General features: G+C 32.8%; 1 protein-coding gene and 1 long non-coding RNA gene across 2 annotated transcripts; one reads left to right on the top strand and one right to left on the bottom strand.

Moving 5' to 3' along the window:
* Window positions 1-296: 296 nt before the first annotated feature.
* LOC134232917 (uncharacterized) lies at window positions 297-2,269 on the bottom strand. Its single transcript, XM_062714913.1, has 4 exons — window positions 2,074-2,269; window positions 806-961; window positions 509-555; window positions 297-394 (listed from the first exon to the last, which is right to left on the bottom strand). Exons 1-4 carry the CDS (start codon window positions 2,252-2,254, stop codon window positions 362-364), a joined length of 417 nt encoding a protein of 138 aa, XP_062570897.1. The 5' UTR covers window positions 2,255-2,269; the 3' UTR covers window positions 297-361.
* Window positions 2,270-3,802: 1,533 nt separating this feature from the next.
* On the top strand, window positions 3,803-6,343 carry LOC134232918 (uncharacterized). The gene is made up of 2 exons (XR_009984874.1): window positions 3,803-3,885; window positions 6,082-6,343. It is a non-coding gene; the product is annotated as an uncharacterized LOC134232918 (long non-coding RNA).
* The last annotated feature ends 13,156 nt before the right edge of the window (window positions 6,344-19,499 follow it).

Below are 19,499 nucleotides of genomic sequence, written 5' to 3' on the forward strand. Positions count from 1 at the left end.
TTCTCCGTGTATATTTACACCAAAATGGTGATCAAATCAATTTCACAGTTGGTTTACTGGAAAATCACAGCAGATGTAAATATATAAAGTTGCAGCACTCTATAGGCAAGTTTTAGTATCTCCACATGAGTAAAAACTTCTCGAGAGAGACGTTAAACATAAAAAAAACGCAAACAAACAAAGCCAATTTGTTTAAATTAGGACTTCTTTCTCAGAAGAAAAATCAACTGGTCAAATTTGAATAATGAAGGCACCTTTAAAATAAAAACAGCTCGTAGAGATTAAACAAAAAAAAGACGTTTTCATATCTTTTATTCAGAAATGAATGAAAAAACTTCAAATTGATGGGAAGAAAAGGAAATTAACCATGGTGCTGATTCAGATGATGTAGAATCTGAAAAATGTAAAGCATCGAAGTCATAAAAGTTATCAATAATGTTTCGTGAAAATCACTTTTTCCTGCATGGTTTAGAGGTATAATGCTGAAATTGATCTATTAAATGAATACCTGGGTGTAATAATGGTCAAATTCATGCCTTGTTACCTGCCCATCACCTGTAAATAAAGTTGCATAGACAGGTAGTTTGGCAAAATATTGAAGGGACAGTCACATGACAGTCTCTTTGACTTCAGTATAAAAATATCTTAGAGCGTTTGCCCAACTTCTCTGTGGGAGATAGGGGTAGGTCGTTTTATGACGTTTCAGAAAAGGTCGATAAGAATAATAAGGAATATGATACTAGTATAATAGAAAATATTCAAAAGATCTAGAAATACATGTATATATAATTAATCTGTATATTACCGTTATTGTTGGCGTCGTGGAAAGCCTTGTCCACAAACTCGGCTTTGGTGAGGAGTCCATTCTTGTCCGTGTCATAGAGATTAAAGAGGGCATCCTTAAACAGAAAATCTAGTCCAACATGAGCCGCAAACTCAGCCTTAGTTAAGTGTCCGTCACCTATACGTTAATGGAATAAACTTATTTAACTTAAATTTAGTTTACTTACCCCGGTAAATTATCATTTTTTCAACAAAATAATCCAAGCATGTGTTTTAATATTATGAAATGAACCAAAAAATTAGAATTTTTAACAAATGTTCATCAGCTATGAAATAATGTATTATTTACGAAATATATTGTAGTATAGATTACTTTGATGAGATTCAATTAATCTAAACAAGAGGCCCACGTGCATTATAGGTCACCTGAGTATCATGTAACAACTTTCCAATAATTAAATTTGGTCCGTGTTTTTTAAAAACCAAAAGCCATGAAAATCACAATCTTGAAAGAGGCACCATTGTTTATCATAATTATACTCTAAGCAAGCTAACTTTGGTTACTTAATACCCAGAGGTAGATCAGAGTAACCAAGAGAAAATGTATTTCCACTTTATAACCACCGATTGTGCACCCACCCCACAGGAACCACTGACCATGGGGCCACATATTTCAAAATTTTGGAAATTTTATCATAAAATTTATTTCATCATAAATGGTTGATTAATACCAAAGAGTTTACTCAGGTGACCTAAAAATTAATGATAAAATTAATGGAACGCCAATAAACATATAAATTCATATTGGTGAATATATCTTTCATCATTTGAAGATATATCGTTAATTCTGATGATGATAGCAATGCTAGCAATAATTCATTTGATGAACGCATAGAATCAATTTAATTAACTCATTCCATTCACTTTATATTATTTTTCATCCATGTATTCATGCACATGTGAATAGTGCTAAGTTTTATAACTGAATTGTTGCTCACATCTAATGAATAGAACCTTTTTCACAATAAATCAATAGACTTTCGTTTACACATATTTCAATTATTTAAATTACTAAGTATTTGAAATACATGGATATTAAAGTAGTACTCCACAAACACAAAAATTAATAAATAAATTTCGATATTTTACTATAAGATACTTTTAATTTATGCCATATGAAGCAGAAAAAACCCATTGGATTTGCTCCTCTGAATTAACATAAACAGAATTTTAAAAATCTTACAAAATTAGAAATTACTATAGTAGACTGAAACACGACAAATATCTCACTGTCTGTGTCCCTCTGGTCAAAGAGCTTAGCGAGTTCGTCATATTCCAGAAGCCCGTCTTTAGGATTTACGTCCAGTGTCACAAAACCGCTGTCGACTAACTGTTGGAGTTCATGTGTGTTCAGATTGTGATGTTGTCTATAAATTGGAACTATTTTATATAAGGGGGATAACTCATACATACATTTAGTGATTACTATCCATTGAGGTACTCCCGCTTCTCCCCGAAAAAAAAGCCCATTACGTAAAAGTGTACTTTCTTCACATAAATCATAACTAAACTATTGGTGTAGAAATATGCAACTAATTACGTATAGCTTCAATAAATGACAGGTACGCTGTACTTCTTTGATTTGTGCATAAAACCCTATTTATTATTTCTTTTTTGGGGATAATATTCGGGGGAAGAAAAAAAGCTTAACGATGTAGTATGTATTTATAAAATCTTGATGAAATTGACACTTTTTATTGCCTTTTGTCTAAGATCAAAATGTAATACCGGTATTGACTTTCTGACATCATAAACCGCGAATAAACATGCATTTATATTAAAATAAAGCTCATCATAATTGAATTCTATTAATACCATAGGATATATATTTATAAAAATAAAAATGTCGATAAAAAGTTGGGAAATCAAATATGTTAGAACTTTGTAAATGTGATTTTAACTATTTATATATTTTTCTTTTTTATTTTGATTTCTTTGAAGATTTTAATTGAGGTTTTGAGTTTTTAAAATACTTACCCGATAACGACTGCAAGCAGGCACGAAATGACGATCAGGAGCATGGTGTTCTGCAGTGCGTACATAAAAATCAGATTAAAAATCAAAGTCCAGCAAAATTCACCAAGCAAACTGTTCAAAATATATCAATAGTGATACAAATTTTAAAATTACAAATATGTAAAAAGTTATAAGGATTACAATTACATGTACTCTGTTTCACCGTTTGTCTGATATACATGCAGTTGTCGTGCGAATCTTAGTTTTATACATGTACATCGGCAGTGAGGTCAGTGATATAGATTTTACACAAAGATAAGATTTCTATTTTAGAAACTTCCTTTTATGGCAATAGGCGTGCAGTAGTTTGTATTGTTTCCTTATTTTTTTCTACAATGTATGAAAATTTAGAAGTATTTGTATATTTTCCATAATAGCTAGAAAACAGCTTCAGAAAAAGAGAGATCTTTCAAGTTAGAAGCCGGAAAAAAATATTAAATCCTTAAATAAGGTATATCACTAAATGAATATTAAGGAGATCGGTTGGATAAATTTGAAATATTATACAAGGATAAAACTGCATACAACATATATGTTGACCTTATGAAATGAATAAAACAATGACCCTGAACAAAATGTAGGAGGGTTGTTTGAAAAGTTTGCGGATATTAATTTGCTTGACAATGCAAATGATTCGTATAAAACAAATCAAATATGGTGTTTCTTTTGTAAAATCGAAGCTGCGAAAAATGCGTTGCAGAACAGAAAAGCACATACTAGTATATACAGATACATTTACGTATATTTGGGGATACAAAACAAAATATCTATAAATTACCAAAACTGTAGGCAAGTGAGAACTCAATAAATTGGTAAACTATAAATGATCGACATGTGACCATGTTTAATATACATATATATATATAGTTTATATTATCTAGTAGAATTTCATGGAGGGAATACTGATACTGTCAGCACGAATATGTCACTGGCCTTGTATTGAATAGACACTATAACCTTGTACTGTATCTCTATATAAGCGACGGCGAGAAAAAATTATACAGATCATTCAATTTCGGACAGAAGGTGAGGTGTTGTTTTTCGACCTAACTTGTCTATGTGAGTTTGATTTCATTAAACTAATCAGAGATAGATAATCGATGTAATGTAAATGCGTACATTAGTTTTTGACGATTTTCCTTAGCATTTGCAAAAAAGAGGATGCAGGTAGAGTTAAGTTAAACTAGGAATAACCATTTCTTCGGAAAAGTTGCATATCTGTTCTCAAACGAATGCTGGATGGATAGGCTCATTTTAGACTTTTGTAATGTCAAGATACTAACTTGTTAACTCGTTATTGCGAGATGCTAGCTCGTTATAAGGATTCAAGATGAATTTTTAAAAAATTCGTCGTTATAATGACTTAATTATCTCATTATGACGAGTTAGTTATCTCGTTATCATGAGAAAATTAACTCGTTATAATGACTTAGTACCTCGTTATAATGAGGTAAATATTGCTCTAAAGCATTGATATATCTAAGTGATAGAGAGTATAAAGAACTGAGTCGATTTAAGGAATAACTGTCTTATTTTTCGATTTCATGATGTGATCAATCGATTGGCTTGTGTGATAATTTGCATAAAATTATCACGCAAGCCAATCGATTGATCATCGTCATGAAATCGAAAAATAAGACAGTTATTCCTTATATTTACATGCTCTTGATTTTTTTGTCCCGCCCTGCACGTGATTTTTTTAACCGCGCCTATTGATGAACCAGTACATTCATGTAGAAATAAAGTACATTAACTATTTGTAATTTTATCTCGGACAAAGACATTGGAAATGTAAATATCATTTGTTTAATTGTACATGTGGATGATAAAGATTTTATGGAAAAACAGCAAACTAGTTTTTTGTCCTATGCATTTGATTTGTATTGTATGTATACCTATGTTTATTTATTCCGTAAGACAAATATACGGAAACTAGTGAGTTCTTCGTGTTGTGTTTGCAATTGGGCAAGAGCCCCTTAAAACTATACCTATGATCTAACTGCCGATGTCTCCATTTCCCTCTTCTTCAAAACATTTCTGAATCTAAAAAAATAATATATATTACACTGTAATTGTATGTAATACATGTTGCATTAATGCCTGTGATATCTCTATTATAATGTCTCTGAAATTTGATTGTAGGTTCGTAGACATTGATTATGAAAGTCTACGTCATCCAAAACAATTTAGGCCCTAGTGTCATTCATCAGAAATAGTTGTCTTCGTACATTTGGCAATATTATTTTAAAAAGAATATTGCGTCCTAGGAGGTGTTCACGTATTAATATACAATTATGGACTGTTTAGAAGGGAGACATCACCAATTTTCAGGTCTGAGTAGGGTTGTCACACGAGGGCGCTTGCGTCTACTGAGACCTTATAATTGGTGATGTCTCCCATCTAAACAGTCCATAATAATAATTCAAGACTTAAGATAATTCAAGATAACTAACTCGTCATTACGGGATAATTAACTCGTTTTATTATACCTCTACTGATTTTTTCCTATGTAAGAGTAAGGCAGTAAAATGTAAATAATTCCCTAGAAATCCCAGTGAATGGGCTAATTCCCCGTGCATTGGTTAAACGGGCTAATCCCTGCTTCGGACGCTAATTCCCCGGTTATCCGTAATCCTCTAGATTTTACTTATGTATAGGTCTAATATGTTAATAGACTAATTGCCCATGCGTTAGTTTTGAAGCTAATTCCCCGTCATTCGTAATCCTCTATTTGTATCAGTATAATAAAACAGTTAAAAAGTATATCATTGAGGGAGTTAGCAAGATGCCAATTCTCCTTGACCAAGACTAATTCCGTCGGCGCGCTGCGCCTCGGGAAATACTCCTGGTCTTGGGGAACTGGAATCTTGCTAACTCCTCAATGATATAATTCAACTGTATAATAACGAGATAACTAAGTCGTCATAACGAGATATTAACTCGTTATAATGTGAATAATTATCTCTTTATTACGAGATGACTAACTCGTTATAAAAAGAAAGTAACTCGTTATAACGAGAAAGCAACTCGTTATAACGAGACAATAACCCGTTAGAACGATATAATTATCTCGATATAACGAGTTTTTTTTTATTTTGGCAAAAATTGAGCCTTAATTCGCTTTCGTACTTTCCGGCTTTCAAAGTTCTTTAAAATTTGTTTAGAAATGTTGATGGGCATAAAAACTTTGACCTTATCATATATTTCATTATTTTTTCTTAGTTTACAATGAAGTCTCTGATTTTCCTGTTGGTTGTCTGCTTAGCTGTCGGTGCTTATGCCAATAGTTGCGAGGATACTTGTGACGCAACATACAATGGATGCACCCAAGGATGTCGTGACTCACATGCGCACGGCCATGCACTTGACACTTGCCTGAACAACTGTCAGCTGGCGAGAGACACTTGTCGTTCAACATGTCATGGTGGACATGGAAAATAAATGTATTAATAAAACACTGAAATAAAAATATGATCAAATTTTAGGCCTTGTGTGAAAGGTTTCTCTTTGCTGAATATTTTTTGGGGAAATAGGGATGCATGGGGCGAAGATTTGTTTTAGAAAAACTTCTCCCGGGGGTATCGATGGATTTTTATCCTGTTTATGGCCTTGCAGCGGCCGATCTATTTGTGTTTGTGTTAGAATTAAAGTGCACATGGGGAAATGAGACGACATTTTTATGCCCCCCGCTTGAAAAGTGGGAGGGTATATAATAATCGGTATTTCCGTCCGTCCGTCTGTCCGTCTGTTACGCTTTGGGGTACACATCTCTTATCCGCAACTCCTCTCATACCACTGAAGGAAATTAAATGAAACTTTCACAGATTCTTAATTACATATAGCCATTGTGCACCTCCTATTTTACTTTTTGATCTGACATATATTTTTGATTTTCCAGAGCAAAACATGGACACTGCCATTATATTCATATGAGAGGCGGGGGTATCATTTAGTGAGCTCATTGCTCACAGTACCTCTAGTTTTTATTTGTAGAGTAAAACTAGAGGTACTGTGAGCGATGAGCTCACTAAATGATACCCCCGCCTCCATATAGTTATAATTGCAAAGTCCATGTTTTGCTGTGGCTGGGAAACCCAAAATATGTGTCGGATCAAAAAGTAAAATAGGAGGTGCACAATGGCAATATGTAATAAAGATTCTGTAAAAGGTTCATCAAATTTCGTTCAGTGGTACGAGAGGAGTTGCGGATAAGAGATGGGTACCCCAAAGCGTAACAGACGGACGGAAGGACAGACGGACGGACGGACGGACGGAATTAACGATTACTATATACCCTCCCGCTTTTTAAGCGGGGGGTATAATAATTCTTAAATAATAACATGTATTATATCACGAGTAAAATATTTTAAAAACTTGCTTTAAATTAATTATTAAATGTTGTTATTGTGTTTCAATTTCATTATCATTTCTAATTAGATAATTGATAATTTATGGGTATATAAAAAGAGTTTTCATTAGGTACTCCCCACCCTTGGAGTGTGTATGATTTGAAAGCAAATCATCACGATTTTCCGGATAAAAATGACGTGATAAAAGTGTGTAGTGAATTAAAATTGAAAAGTTGTTCAAGTAGTAAAAATTGTTCTGAATACATGTATGCTTCAGCTGCGAATGAAACATTGATAATTTTTTGTACATTTTGCACCATGCCCAGTGGCGGATCCAGAAATTTCTTAACGGGGGCACAGTAGAAGGCAGAGGGGGTCTGGCGACTGTATTTCAGCCCCCAGTGGGTCTAAGGCAATGTCCTTTTGGGGGGGGGGGTCCGGGAAGCAAACAAGTTCTTACAAGTAAGAGATGTTTTTTCTTTGATTTTAGGATAATGGACATATAAAAAATACATACAAAAATTTCAAACCGGGGGGGGGGGGGCGCCGGTGTAACGACAAAAAGTGACCCCCGTAGAATATTGACCGGGGGTCATTTTTCTAAGTAGAAATTTGACCCCCTGGTCACAATTCCACGTAGAAAAATGAACCAATTTTCTGTAGAAATTATGGCCTTGGGGTCGTTTTTCTCCGTGTGCATAGTAGAAAAATGACCACGTAGAATAATGACCCCTTATCATTTTTTTATGCTAAAACATTCGTTTTGGTAGGAATATTTATGCCCCAGTAAAGAAGTTTCGGGGGTATATAATTTTTTTCGTGTCCGTCCGTCTGTCTGTCTCTCTGTCTGTCTGTCTGTTTGTCCGCAAAAACTTTAATTTTGACACAAAAAATTTGAACTTTTACTTTGGCCATATCTTCTGAACAATAGATATCAGGACATTTATACTTGACATATGTATTCTTTGTGGAAATTCCTTTTATTTGATACCAACAACCTTAACCTTTTGACTTTGACCTTTGATTACCGTACCCATGAAAAAACTTCAACCTTGGCTATAATTTTCAACAATGAAAACTAGGGCTTTCATACTTCACAAATGTAATTCTTGTGAGAAGACCTTTCATTAGAACCTTGACCCTTTGACCTGAGAGTTTGACCTACTTTAAAAATACAATATTGACCATAGTTTTTGAAGACTTAGGACTAGGGCATTCATACTTCACAAATTTAATCCTTGTAACAAGATCTTACATTTGATATCAAGATTCTTGACCCTTTGATCTTGACCTTAGAGTTTGACCCACTTTTTACAAACTTTATCCTTGGCCATAACTTTTGAAAGTTAAGGGTCAGCGCTTTCATTCTACCCATACGTAATCTTTGAGACAAGGCCTTTCTTTAAAAACCATCAACATTGGCCCTTTGACCTTGACCCGGAGTTTTTCCCATCTTATAAAATGTTAACCTTTGTCATTACCCTGGAACAAGTGTAGCTAGCGTTTTATATTTCGCAATTCTTGTGAAAAGGCCTTACTTTTGGTACCAACATATTTGATCTGCATTTCAGAAAGCTTAAGGAAGAAGGATATGGAGATAACGAACAGTATTCAATCTCAACGTCAATTAAACAATATACAAAATAAGAGCAGAGCAAACACGGACCTCCGAAACATCAGAGGTGGGATCAGGTGCCATGGAGGAGTGAGCATCCCCTGCCGACCGGTCACACCCGCCGTGTGCTCGTTTTCATGATCAGGAAATAACGGAAAAAATCCGTCGTCAATTCAGTGTATAAATAATGGACTAACAATTGGTATGAAAAACGTCAGTCAGCATTTGACTCAATGATAAATTGTATTTGCTGACAAGGTCATTGTATCGACCATAGAATTTACGAAATGATGACTTTAAATGACACTGTTGATATTCTTGTTTCATCAACTTACTTGTCAATAATTTACCTCGTTTAAGAAATTGTTCATACGTAGAGCACGCTCTTGCGTATCGAATCAACTGAGATATATATACTCCGTATGCAGGTGATGAAGGTATATTGCTGCATAAGTAAGGGAAGTTGACGATAGAAAAGATAAAGTCATCACGTTTATCATATTGATTGGTTGTTAGATTACCATTAGTGTCTTTTTTAAGTAAAATATCCAAGTATGAAGCAGAAGTGTCGGACTCTGTGGTATCTTTTATCTCAAGCTCACCAGGATATATCGTATCAACGTAGGAATGGAAATTATCATTATTAATTGACAATACGTCGTCGATATATCTAAATGTCGAGTTGAAGGCCACAGCAAGTGTTTTCTTCTTTTCACGCATAAGATTTTGCATAAAGTCTGCTTCATATGAATATAAAAATAAGTCTGCTAATAACGGAGCGCAATTTGTACCCATGGGAATTCCAATAGATTGTTGGAATACCTGTTCTCCAAAAACCACATAGATATTGTCAATCAGAAACTCAAGCATCTTCTTGATGTCAATTTCAGAGTACTTATGTGTGCAATCAGAATGTGTTTTAACAAAATAATTTTTCAAATGACCAATGACGAGGTAAGTAAATTTACGAGTTTCATTTTAGTTGAAGAAGCAGCTGTCAATGATATCAAAAAGCCTGGATTTTAATTTGTCGTGGGGAATCGTTGTGTATAAAGTTGAAAAGTCGTAAGTTTTTAAGCTGTTGATTTTTGTAAAGTCTTGTGATTTCAAATTGTCCAAAAGTTCTTTAGAATTTTTAAGTATCCACATCTGATTTACACCACTTCTTGAATATATAGTTGCACAGTACTCTTGAAGTTTTTCCTTCACTACTGTCAATATTTCAGTGAGAAGTAACGAAAGAGGCTTGGTTGAACATTTACTGGAACCTGTAATGTATCTTTGTTTGTAAGGATTCTTATGAAGTTTCGGAATCCAATATATATAAGGCAGTTCAAATTCATTTTGGCTCTGTGGAATATTAAAAGTATTCAAAACTGACAGGTGATTTTGAAGAATTTCCTCCTTAGAAAGAGAAGTATGAGTATAAGTAGGATTACCACTTGTAGAATTAAATCCAAGTTCTTCTAGAATGCAATTTATATACTGAGCCTTACAAACGAAGACAATGTTGTTACCTGCTTTGTCGGCAGGAACCATACGTACTGATCGTGTAATCTAATTCTTTTTTCACTTCTGGTTTGTTGAACACAGAAGGATAGATGGTTTTCATTTTGCCCCTCAATCTTTTGATACCTGACTTTGACATGGATCCGATACATTTAATCCATTCTGACAAGGTGTCAATGTCTTCTTTCTCATATCTGGCCTATCGTCTGGCGTAATTTTCAACAGAATCCATAATATTTATGAAATTCCGACGCGAGTTGAAGGATCGGGGTTCCCTATATTTAGGACCTTTTAAAATAAGTGATCTAAGGTCCTCATTACGAACTATATTTACGTCACCTGTAATAACGTGTCCAGCAGGACTATAGTTATAGGGCGAAGAAGAACATGAACACGAAGGGGGATTATATTTCAGATAGTCGATATCCAGGCCATGTAATGTGTTCTTGTAATTGAAAAGTTTGGAAGCAATGGTCGATGTATATTTCGCTATGTTGCCATACGGGAGCATCAGTGTTTCATAAACACATCTTGTCTTGTTAGGCGAGAGTATACGGGTAATATCAAGCAGCCATATACTTTGAAGTGTTAATTTCTGAAAGCTTTTAGGCTTAAATAACGAAATCATAGCTACACAATACCTTACATTAATAATACAAACCGTTTTATCCCCATTAAAGGAAAACAATATCTATTAAAATGTTCTTAGACTATGAGAGCAAATATACGTGCATTCATAGAATCGTGTATTACATTTTACACAGTTGTCATTTTAATCTTTAAAAAGGTCATTTTCTCGCTGGTGTCAGAAAAAAGTTTTAAAAGTTTCAATAATTAATTAAATATAAATCTCTGATTTTACCCTGAATAAATAATTTGCAAAACTCGAAATAAAGTTTTTTTTTCAAAAGATTAACGATTTTTGATCCCTACTTTTAAAACTGACGAGAAAGAGGGCGCTAGCTTGGAAAATTAGATCTTATAAAAATATTTGGTTTTCTATGAATGTAGTTTCAAACTTAATTCTCATAATGAAATAGGGATGATTTAATTTGTAAAAATAAGTACGACCTCTGACCTATGATACAAAGGAAACAAAAAGTGGTTAGCTCAAAACCTGTACAATGTAGTTTGCTAATGTCAACAAAACCTTAGCAAAATGGGGGTTGTAGCATAAAACATGATTAACAAAAAAAAAGAAGTGCTCGACTTTCCAAAACTTGGCACAAATGTAGTATCGTTTTTTCCGTTCTACATGTACTTACATATGATGATTTTATGAAATTTTTTATACCAATAAGAAAAAAATAATAAATGCTGGATTATGAAACAGTTGTTACTTTACATATTATACTTATGCCCCCGTAAACGAAGTTTCAGGGTATATAGTTTTTTTTTACCTGTCCGTTCGTCTATCTGTTTGTCTTACTTGAACCTTGCCCATAACTTTAGACTGAGTGGGACTAATAGCTTTCATATTTCAGGTGTATTTTTATTACAATATTTTTTTTGTGTACAACCTTTTGACCTTTACCTTGGAGTTTGACACATTTTTTACACAAAAAATTTCAAACTTTTAAGTTGGCATTAATTTTTCGACAGTATGTGCTAGGACTTACGATATCGAAGTAATGGCATAATATACTAAGAGTTCACTTGTATTTGCAAAGTTAGTGTCTTTAAAATCTCAGAAGAAAGGGGATGTTACAGCAACCCTTTGTCAGGTGACTGTAAGCTAAAAGTGTTGAAAAGGAAAGGTTTTATTTTTTTGAATTTATAGATATCTCTGAAGGTTGAACCTTTATTCACTCAGATGTGAATTTTTGCCAGTTCTGGAGGATTTTTTAAAATATCATTATGAGAACGTGTGTGAAGTATTTTCCGTATATACAGGAAAAAGTATAATACCTTATATAAGGTATAGTTAAAAAGTATGTATTTTAAAGTAGAATGCATACAGATGTATATATGCGATGGGGGGATTACTGCTGATGACAGTCATTTCTACCTGTCATTGGCAGTAAGTGGCATTTTTACCTTACCCCACCTTTGATGTAAACATTTTATATAGTAATGTTTTGATCTATTTGGAAGTTGCATGTAGTGATATTGGTATCACTGCAAGGTTTATTAATGTAAATCTATTAAACTACTTTTTCATTTTTGTAATAGTTTTTACAAAATTGTCATTTAATAATAAATGACCTTTTTCAACTTCAAACAGTGTTGTGTTGTTATCAGATAGTGTAATATTACATCAAACAGAGCAACCTTTAGTGCGAGTATCAGGAAGATGGGCATAAATGCGATTTATGTTCATAAATAATTTTATGCCCATTTCTTGTGTATTGAAAGTGGGACAAGCGAGATAACTCTAATATTTTTGTGCGTACTTGTTTTTGGAACAGCCTCAGTATCAGATTGAGTTCAATCAGTGGCGGCGCCATATTTGTATGGAAATACAATTTTAATTTTGAACAACCCTCCCACCTCTCCCTAATAGTTAAAAATTTATTGTGTTCTCAATTGATGGGAGTAATTTAACAATATTTTTCCATGTTTCTGTTTTCAGTAGGTGTGGCATTTTTACCTTACCCCACCCATGCCACCTTTGATGTAAACATTTTATATAGTAATGTTTTGATCTATTTGGAAGTTGCATGTAGTGATATTGGTATCACTGCAAGGTTTATTAATGTAAATCTATTAAACTACTTTTTCATTTTTGTAATAGTTTTTACAAAATTGTCATTTAATAATAAATGACCTTTTTCAACTTCAAACAGTGTTGTGTTGTTATCAGATAGTGTAATATTACATCAAACAGAGCAACCTTTAGTGCGAGTATCAGGAAGATGGGCATAAATAAGTTTAAAGGTAAGAGCTAAGGGAATTGAATTTATATAGTTTAATTACGTAGCTTTTCTTTCTTCAATGCTATGTTTTTGGATTTGTAAAAAATTTCAAATTTTATGGTTATCAGAGACATATCATGCTATTTTTGGAACAAAACCTTTGAATGATAAAAACCATCCAAAAATATGATCATAAATTTATGCTCCTCAATGAGAAGGATATGGAGATCACGAACAGTATTCAATATCAAATTCTTTGTCATGATCGGGAAATAATGAAAAATCCGTCGTCAATTCAGTCTATAAATAATGGACTGACAATTAGTATGAAAAACGTCAGTCAGCCTTTGACCCAATGATAAATTGTATTTGCTGACAAAGTCATTGTATCGACCATAGAACTTACAAAATGGTGACTTTAAAAGAGACTGCTGATATTCATGTTTCATCAACTTGCTTGTCAATAATTTACCTCGTTTTAGAATTGTTTATACGTAGAGAGTGCTCTTGCTTATCAAATCAACTAAGATTATATGTAAACCCAATATGCAAGTGATGAAGGTATATTGCCGCATAAGTAAGGGAAGTTGACGATAGAAAAGTTAAAGTCATCACGTTTTTCATATAGCTTGGTTGTTCCATTACTATTAGCGTCTTTTTTAAGTAAAATATCCAAGGATGAAACAGATGTGTCAGACTCTGTGGTATCTTTTATCTCAAGCTCACCAAGATATATCGTATCGACGTAGGAATCAAAATCACCATTGTTAATTGACAATACGTCGTCTATATATCTTAATGTCGAGTTGAAGGCCGCAGCAATTGTTTTCATCTTTTCACGCATAATATTTTGCATATATATTCTGCTTCATATGAATACAAAAATAGGTCTGCTAATAACGAAGCGCAATTGGTACCATGGAAATTCCAATAGATTGGAATACCTGGTCTCCAAAAACCACATCGATGTTGTCAATCAGAAACTCAAGCATCTTTTTGATGTCAACTTCAGAATACTTGTGTGTGCAATCAGAATGTGTTTTAACAAAATAATTTTGTAAATGACCAATGACCAGGAAAGTAAAGAACGAGGGCGCTTTTGATTGACATTCGACAGGAATCTGGGCGTAATTGAAAAGTGAAATTTTTTTTTGACACGTCACATGAAATGTTACATTTTTTTTTATTTATCGAGTTCCTGTGCAACAGGAAAGTAAAATATTTTCCCGAAATTGAGCTTTGATTTGCTAAAAAAAAAAAATAACTTGAAAATTGGCCAGATCAGACATTTGGTACAAAATTGTACATTTTGAAACATGTTTTCCTAAAAAAATTTCTATCTCTTGGTCTTCTCTCCATGATTTTGAAACATTATTTGTGTGTATTTAATTCAAAGAAACAAACACACATTTCATAAAAATGGAGAGAAGACCCAGAGACCACCAAAAATGAACTTTCCCCCCCCAAAAAAAACTAAATGTGTGAATGTGATGCTTCTTTGTCCTTTTAAATTCATCTTTATATGTGTAGCGGTGATAGCTCAGTACGCTGGGTTACCTGTTCAGTGCACTTGAGGTGAAAAGTTTTAGGTTCGAGCCTGGCATGGGGCGTTATTTGTTTTTTCATGAAAACAACCATTTATTTTGTCAGTTTCGTTTTATGTACTGATGTATTAAAATTTTGAATTATATAAATTATGGTTCAGTTTGGTTCTCGAGCGAAATCAATTCCGATCTATTCAATAATGTACTGTGACATGTATACGTATCATGAATCTATGCATCAAGGTTTCGTCAAAGGTCAACATGACTAAAAATTCATTTTTACAATAGCTCCAAAACTATGTGTGGTATAAAGTCAAAATGTTTACAGGTTATAAATATATCATTGATTAATAGATAGAAAGTATCGCTTGATAACAAATATTTTGAAAAAGATATTTTTTGAGAAAAATTAATGTATCAGAAAATGTGCATATTAAAGAAAAATGCTTAATTATGTCTTTTTGTGAAAACCATCATGGCAGAAATAATATATGTTTATCATTGAAGGGCAAGTTGGACGTGAATGGTCTCTGAAAGGCTGTTATTGAAAGCATGACATGTATAAAGACAAGACCCCTATAAAATACTCCATTTGCAATGTACTTTCACTTTCAAGTCTTTACATTTGAACAAAATAAACAGGGAAAACACCCTTACAGAGGCTATCCAAGTCCAACTTGCCCTTCATTGATAAACATATTTTGTTTCTGCAATAATGGTTTTCACTAAGAGCGCAGAATTAATTAGGTGTATTTTTTGAAAATAAAATATATGCATTTTTAAGAAGAATTTTTCTCAATTAATATTTTTTCCAAGTATTTTTTTTATCAAGTGATACTTTCTATCTATTAATCAACGATATATTCATAAACTGTAAAAGTTTTAACTTTATACCCCACATAGTTTTAGGGCTATTGTAATAATAAATTTTTGGACATGTTGACCTTTGACGAAACCTTAAATACTTTATTTTATTTGTTTGTTTTTTTTTTTGAAACATTACTATGTTTTAATACCGACTAGGAAAAACGGACATAAATGTTTCAATCTCACAAGGTCTTTCAAACTTAATAAAACAAAAAAAACCTATGGACGTGTTTGTAAAATCCGACCAGCTATGTCCAGCCAACCAAATCATGGACATTTAAACCATAAATGTTTCGTACAAATGATTCCTGGAGATCACACGCCAAATGCGCCCATCTTCTTTACGAGTTCAACTTTTATTGAAAAAGCAGCTGTCAATGATATCAAAAAGCCTAGACTTTAATTTATCGTGAGGAATGGTTGTGTATAAACTTGAAAAGTCGTAAATTTTTAAGCTTTTGATTTTGGAAAATCTTGTGATTTCAAATTGTCCAAAAGTTCTTTGGAATTTTTTAGTATCCACATCTGATTCACACCACTTCTTGAATATACACTGTACTGTTTCACAGTACTCTTGGAGTTTTTCATTTAGATTCTGCAAGCCAAAAATAAATCCATACCAGATACTTTGATTGTGATGCTACTATTAAGATATGCAATGAAATAATTTATATGTTGGAAAGGATTAAAGTACATAAAAAAAATTTCACCCAACTTACATTTGAAAGTATGAAAAAATATAAGAAGAGACAGATATTACACAATTATTGCCAATAATTGTTTTATTGAATAATTTACTGATAAAAATGATACAGCTCATTACTTGTTTGCATTTAATATAGTCCTAGCCAAATGCGAGGGTTGTCCCCAAACGTCAGAGACAATATTTATAATTTTTTTAACATGCAACCAATACTAACCAAATTTTGCATAGACATAATTATTTCAATGTTCTTTAAAATTGTATTTTTTAAAAATATATATCTTTTATATTAATAATTTTAAGTCGATTTATATGAAGGCCGATAAGGTCTGTCTGCGCACGAACAAAATTCGGAATAACTTACGCATATTACTATTACATTTGCTTTTACTTCTTTAGTACTATGTAATACATTGATCTAAAATTTACATCACTGAAACCAGAATCAAAATCTAAATAATGTTTCAAAAGTTTATATAAATAGCTTTAAAAATAGACGATTGGTGTCATGATTTTCATAGTATCGTTGGCATTGAGTTTGATGAAAATGACGTCGTCAAACGCGTAACCGGCGCACGGAGATGTTATCAATTGTGTTGGATATGCTTTATATACATCAGAGACGGGAAAAAGAGTAAAGAAGTGACATTACAAACCAGATTTTAATATAAAAAAGTTATTTTTAAATGGCACGATATGTAAGAGAGTTTTTCCTCTCTACTAAAAATAGTTACGGCATGAAAGAAGTAGAGTTCTGTTTGTTAACCGCAGACAGTTGGGAACAATCTGGACGCGAACGACGTCTTGAACAATATGTATTCTCCCCTGACTACAATATAAGGCGATCTTTCGACTAAATTTCGACTGAAATTTGAATTATCTGCTTTAAAAATATATATATAAAACAAACGGAAAATAGTGAATTTAAATAAATCCCTTAGTCAAAGAGTGGTCTATTACTTTAAAAGAAAATATTGAATGTTAATGGACGCGAGTGGAGCAGACAAAGAGATCATGACGTTATAAGAAACGTTATATATATTACGTTTGCTTTCGTGCGCAGGTGTACATTTACATTCTTTTTTTATTTTTACATAATTTTCTTATTAGATGTGATGTGATATCATCATGAAACTTGAAATGTAGGATCATATATGTTACTTTTTGCTATGACAAGGAAAAAATTTAATTAAGCAGAGAGAAACTAAACTGTATTCCCTGTCTACGACTTTTTGGGACAACCCTCATACACGAGAGAAGCAGAATTAAAATGTAAATAAACCTTACCAGTCGTATTAATTTGAATAGTTTTTTTTATCAATTTTAGTTGCCATGAAAAAAATATGTCAGTCTTTTTTACAGGATAGATTTTGAAAGAAAGGAGTATTATCAGTGAAAAACTGACAACCAAAAAGTAAAAATTGTTGTTCAGTAAAAGTGTTGGAGGGGGGTCTCTGCATCCTCTCTTACCACCCTCACCCGAAAATATATATTCGCTTATGTTCACATGAAGAAAAAATCAAAGTCCTTTAATTAAATAGCTTTTCAAAACAATTTGTATTAATTTGGAATTTACCGATCTATTTTTAGATCAATGTAGAAGGAAAAAATCATTGTATTCACCTGGAACGTCACGTGCAGGTCCATGCGGGTTTCTAACATAGATGGATCTCAGCCAATCAGAGAGATGGAAATTATTCAATCATATAATAAAAGGTTTTATAGTATGAAAAAATTAGGGGTCAGATTTCTATGGGGGTCATTTTTCAACGTGTGTGGAGTCGTAGAATTACTGGTCTGGAATGTTTTTCTACAGTCGAAAAATGACCCTACTTGTCGTAGAATATTGAACCGGGATCATTTTTCTACGTAGAAATATGACCCCCTGGTTGGTGATTGGTGGAGCCGTTGGACTAGTGATCATCGTCATTATCATTACATGTGTTATTGTACATTGCTGTAAAAAAAAACTACGGACAGGTTATCATACATCCAACTGGTTTATCGGCAAGTTACACAAATACATGCGTTAATTATTTGTGCATGTAAATGATAAATTTCTTTGAAATCATTTAAAACTAATTTGTGTCATTCTAAATGACTTTCAAATTTACAAAAAGACATTTTTTAAACATCTTATAGGGCTATTAATCCGCGGTTGTTCAGTTTAATTCCGCTTATTCCTTGTATTATCACTTCAGTTGTTTTAAATAGAGATGCATAATGTTAAATTCGTATATGTAATGCATTAAAACTTTATTTTAAACTGATTTTTGTTGTTCACCCATTTACATAATTGCATTGTTTTACTGTTTATTCTTCCCCATATGCAGAGATGCTTTGCTTCAGTAATTTAATTGTGATCTTATTTTAAAATTGATTACTAGTATCTCTTTTAATAAAATATATTATGAATGAGAAATCTTTAAGAAGATTAAGAAGATTGTTGTTCTCTCTACCAAACAACTAATCATAATGGTCTGATTCAAAAATATTTTTGACCTTCAATTATTTTTTACATTCATAAATAACTATTTATATAAACTTCAAATTGCATATGTTTCTTTTAATTTAAATATCCAAATTTTTGTTATTATGCTCAGTCGGGCAAGCCAACGTATTTGTATTTTTGGAGATTTTCCTTGATTTTGCCAGACGACTTTTAAAAAAATTCCATTTTCCATTTCTAAATAAAGTTTGTGTAGATCACAACCCTTATGGAGGTTATGGAGCCGGGTCGTACGTGACAACATCGACAATCAACTACGCAGGACATCCCTTTGCTCCACCACGCCCGCCCCCTGCCTACACCCTCCTCCACCCCCTGAGTATCATTCCCCTCCAGCCTTCCATCCCAGCGAACCACCCTCATCTGCCCGAGGTGGCAATTCCTAAATTGAATATTATATCGGTGTCGTCTATAGAACGACGACAAACTTCGTCAATATCAGTTTTATTGCATAAGAGTCTGACTTTGACATATGATATTCTGTTCTATTATTATATATGTATACTTGTCTTTTTTGAAACTCAATACCTGAAAATAAAACTTTTTGGATGTTTTTGTTTTATCCGTGATCTTAGAATGGTTCTTGTATGTGTCAACGTTAATGTTAGTTTTTTTTTCAAAAATATTTTTACTTTGTTTTGTTTTGTTTTTTAAAATGATGTTAAACAAGGTGTCACAAATTTAAAGAA

Source organism: Saccostrea cucullata, unplaced genomic scaffold (genome assembly GCF_032062105.1).
Source record: "Saccostrea cucullata isolate Sc308-1 unplaced genomic scaffold, CSIRO_AGI_Scuc_v1 ctg4119, whole genome shotgun sequence".
Lineage (NCBI taxonomy): Eukaryota > Metazoa > Mollusca > Bivalvia > Ostreida > Ostreidae > Saccostrea > Saccostrea cuccullata.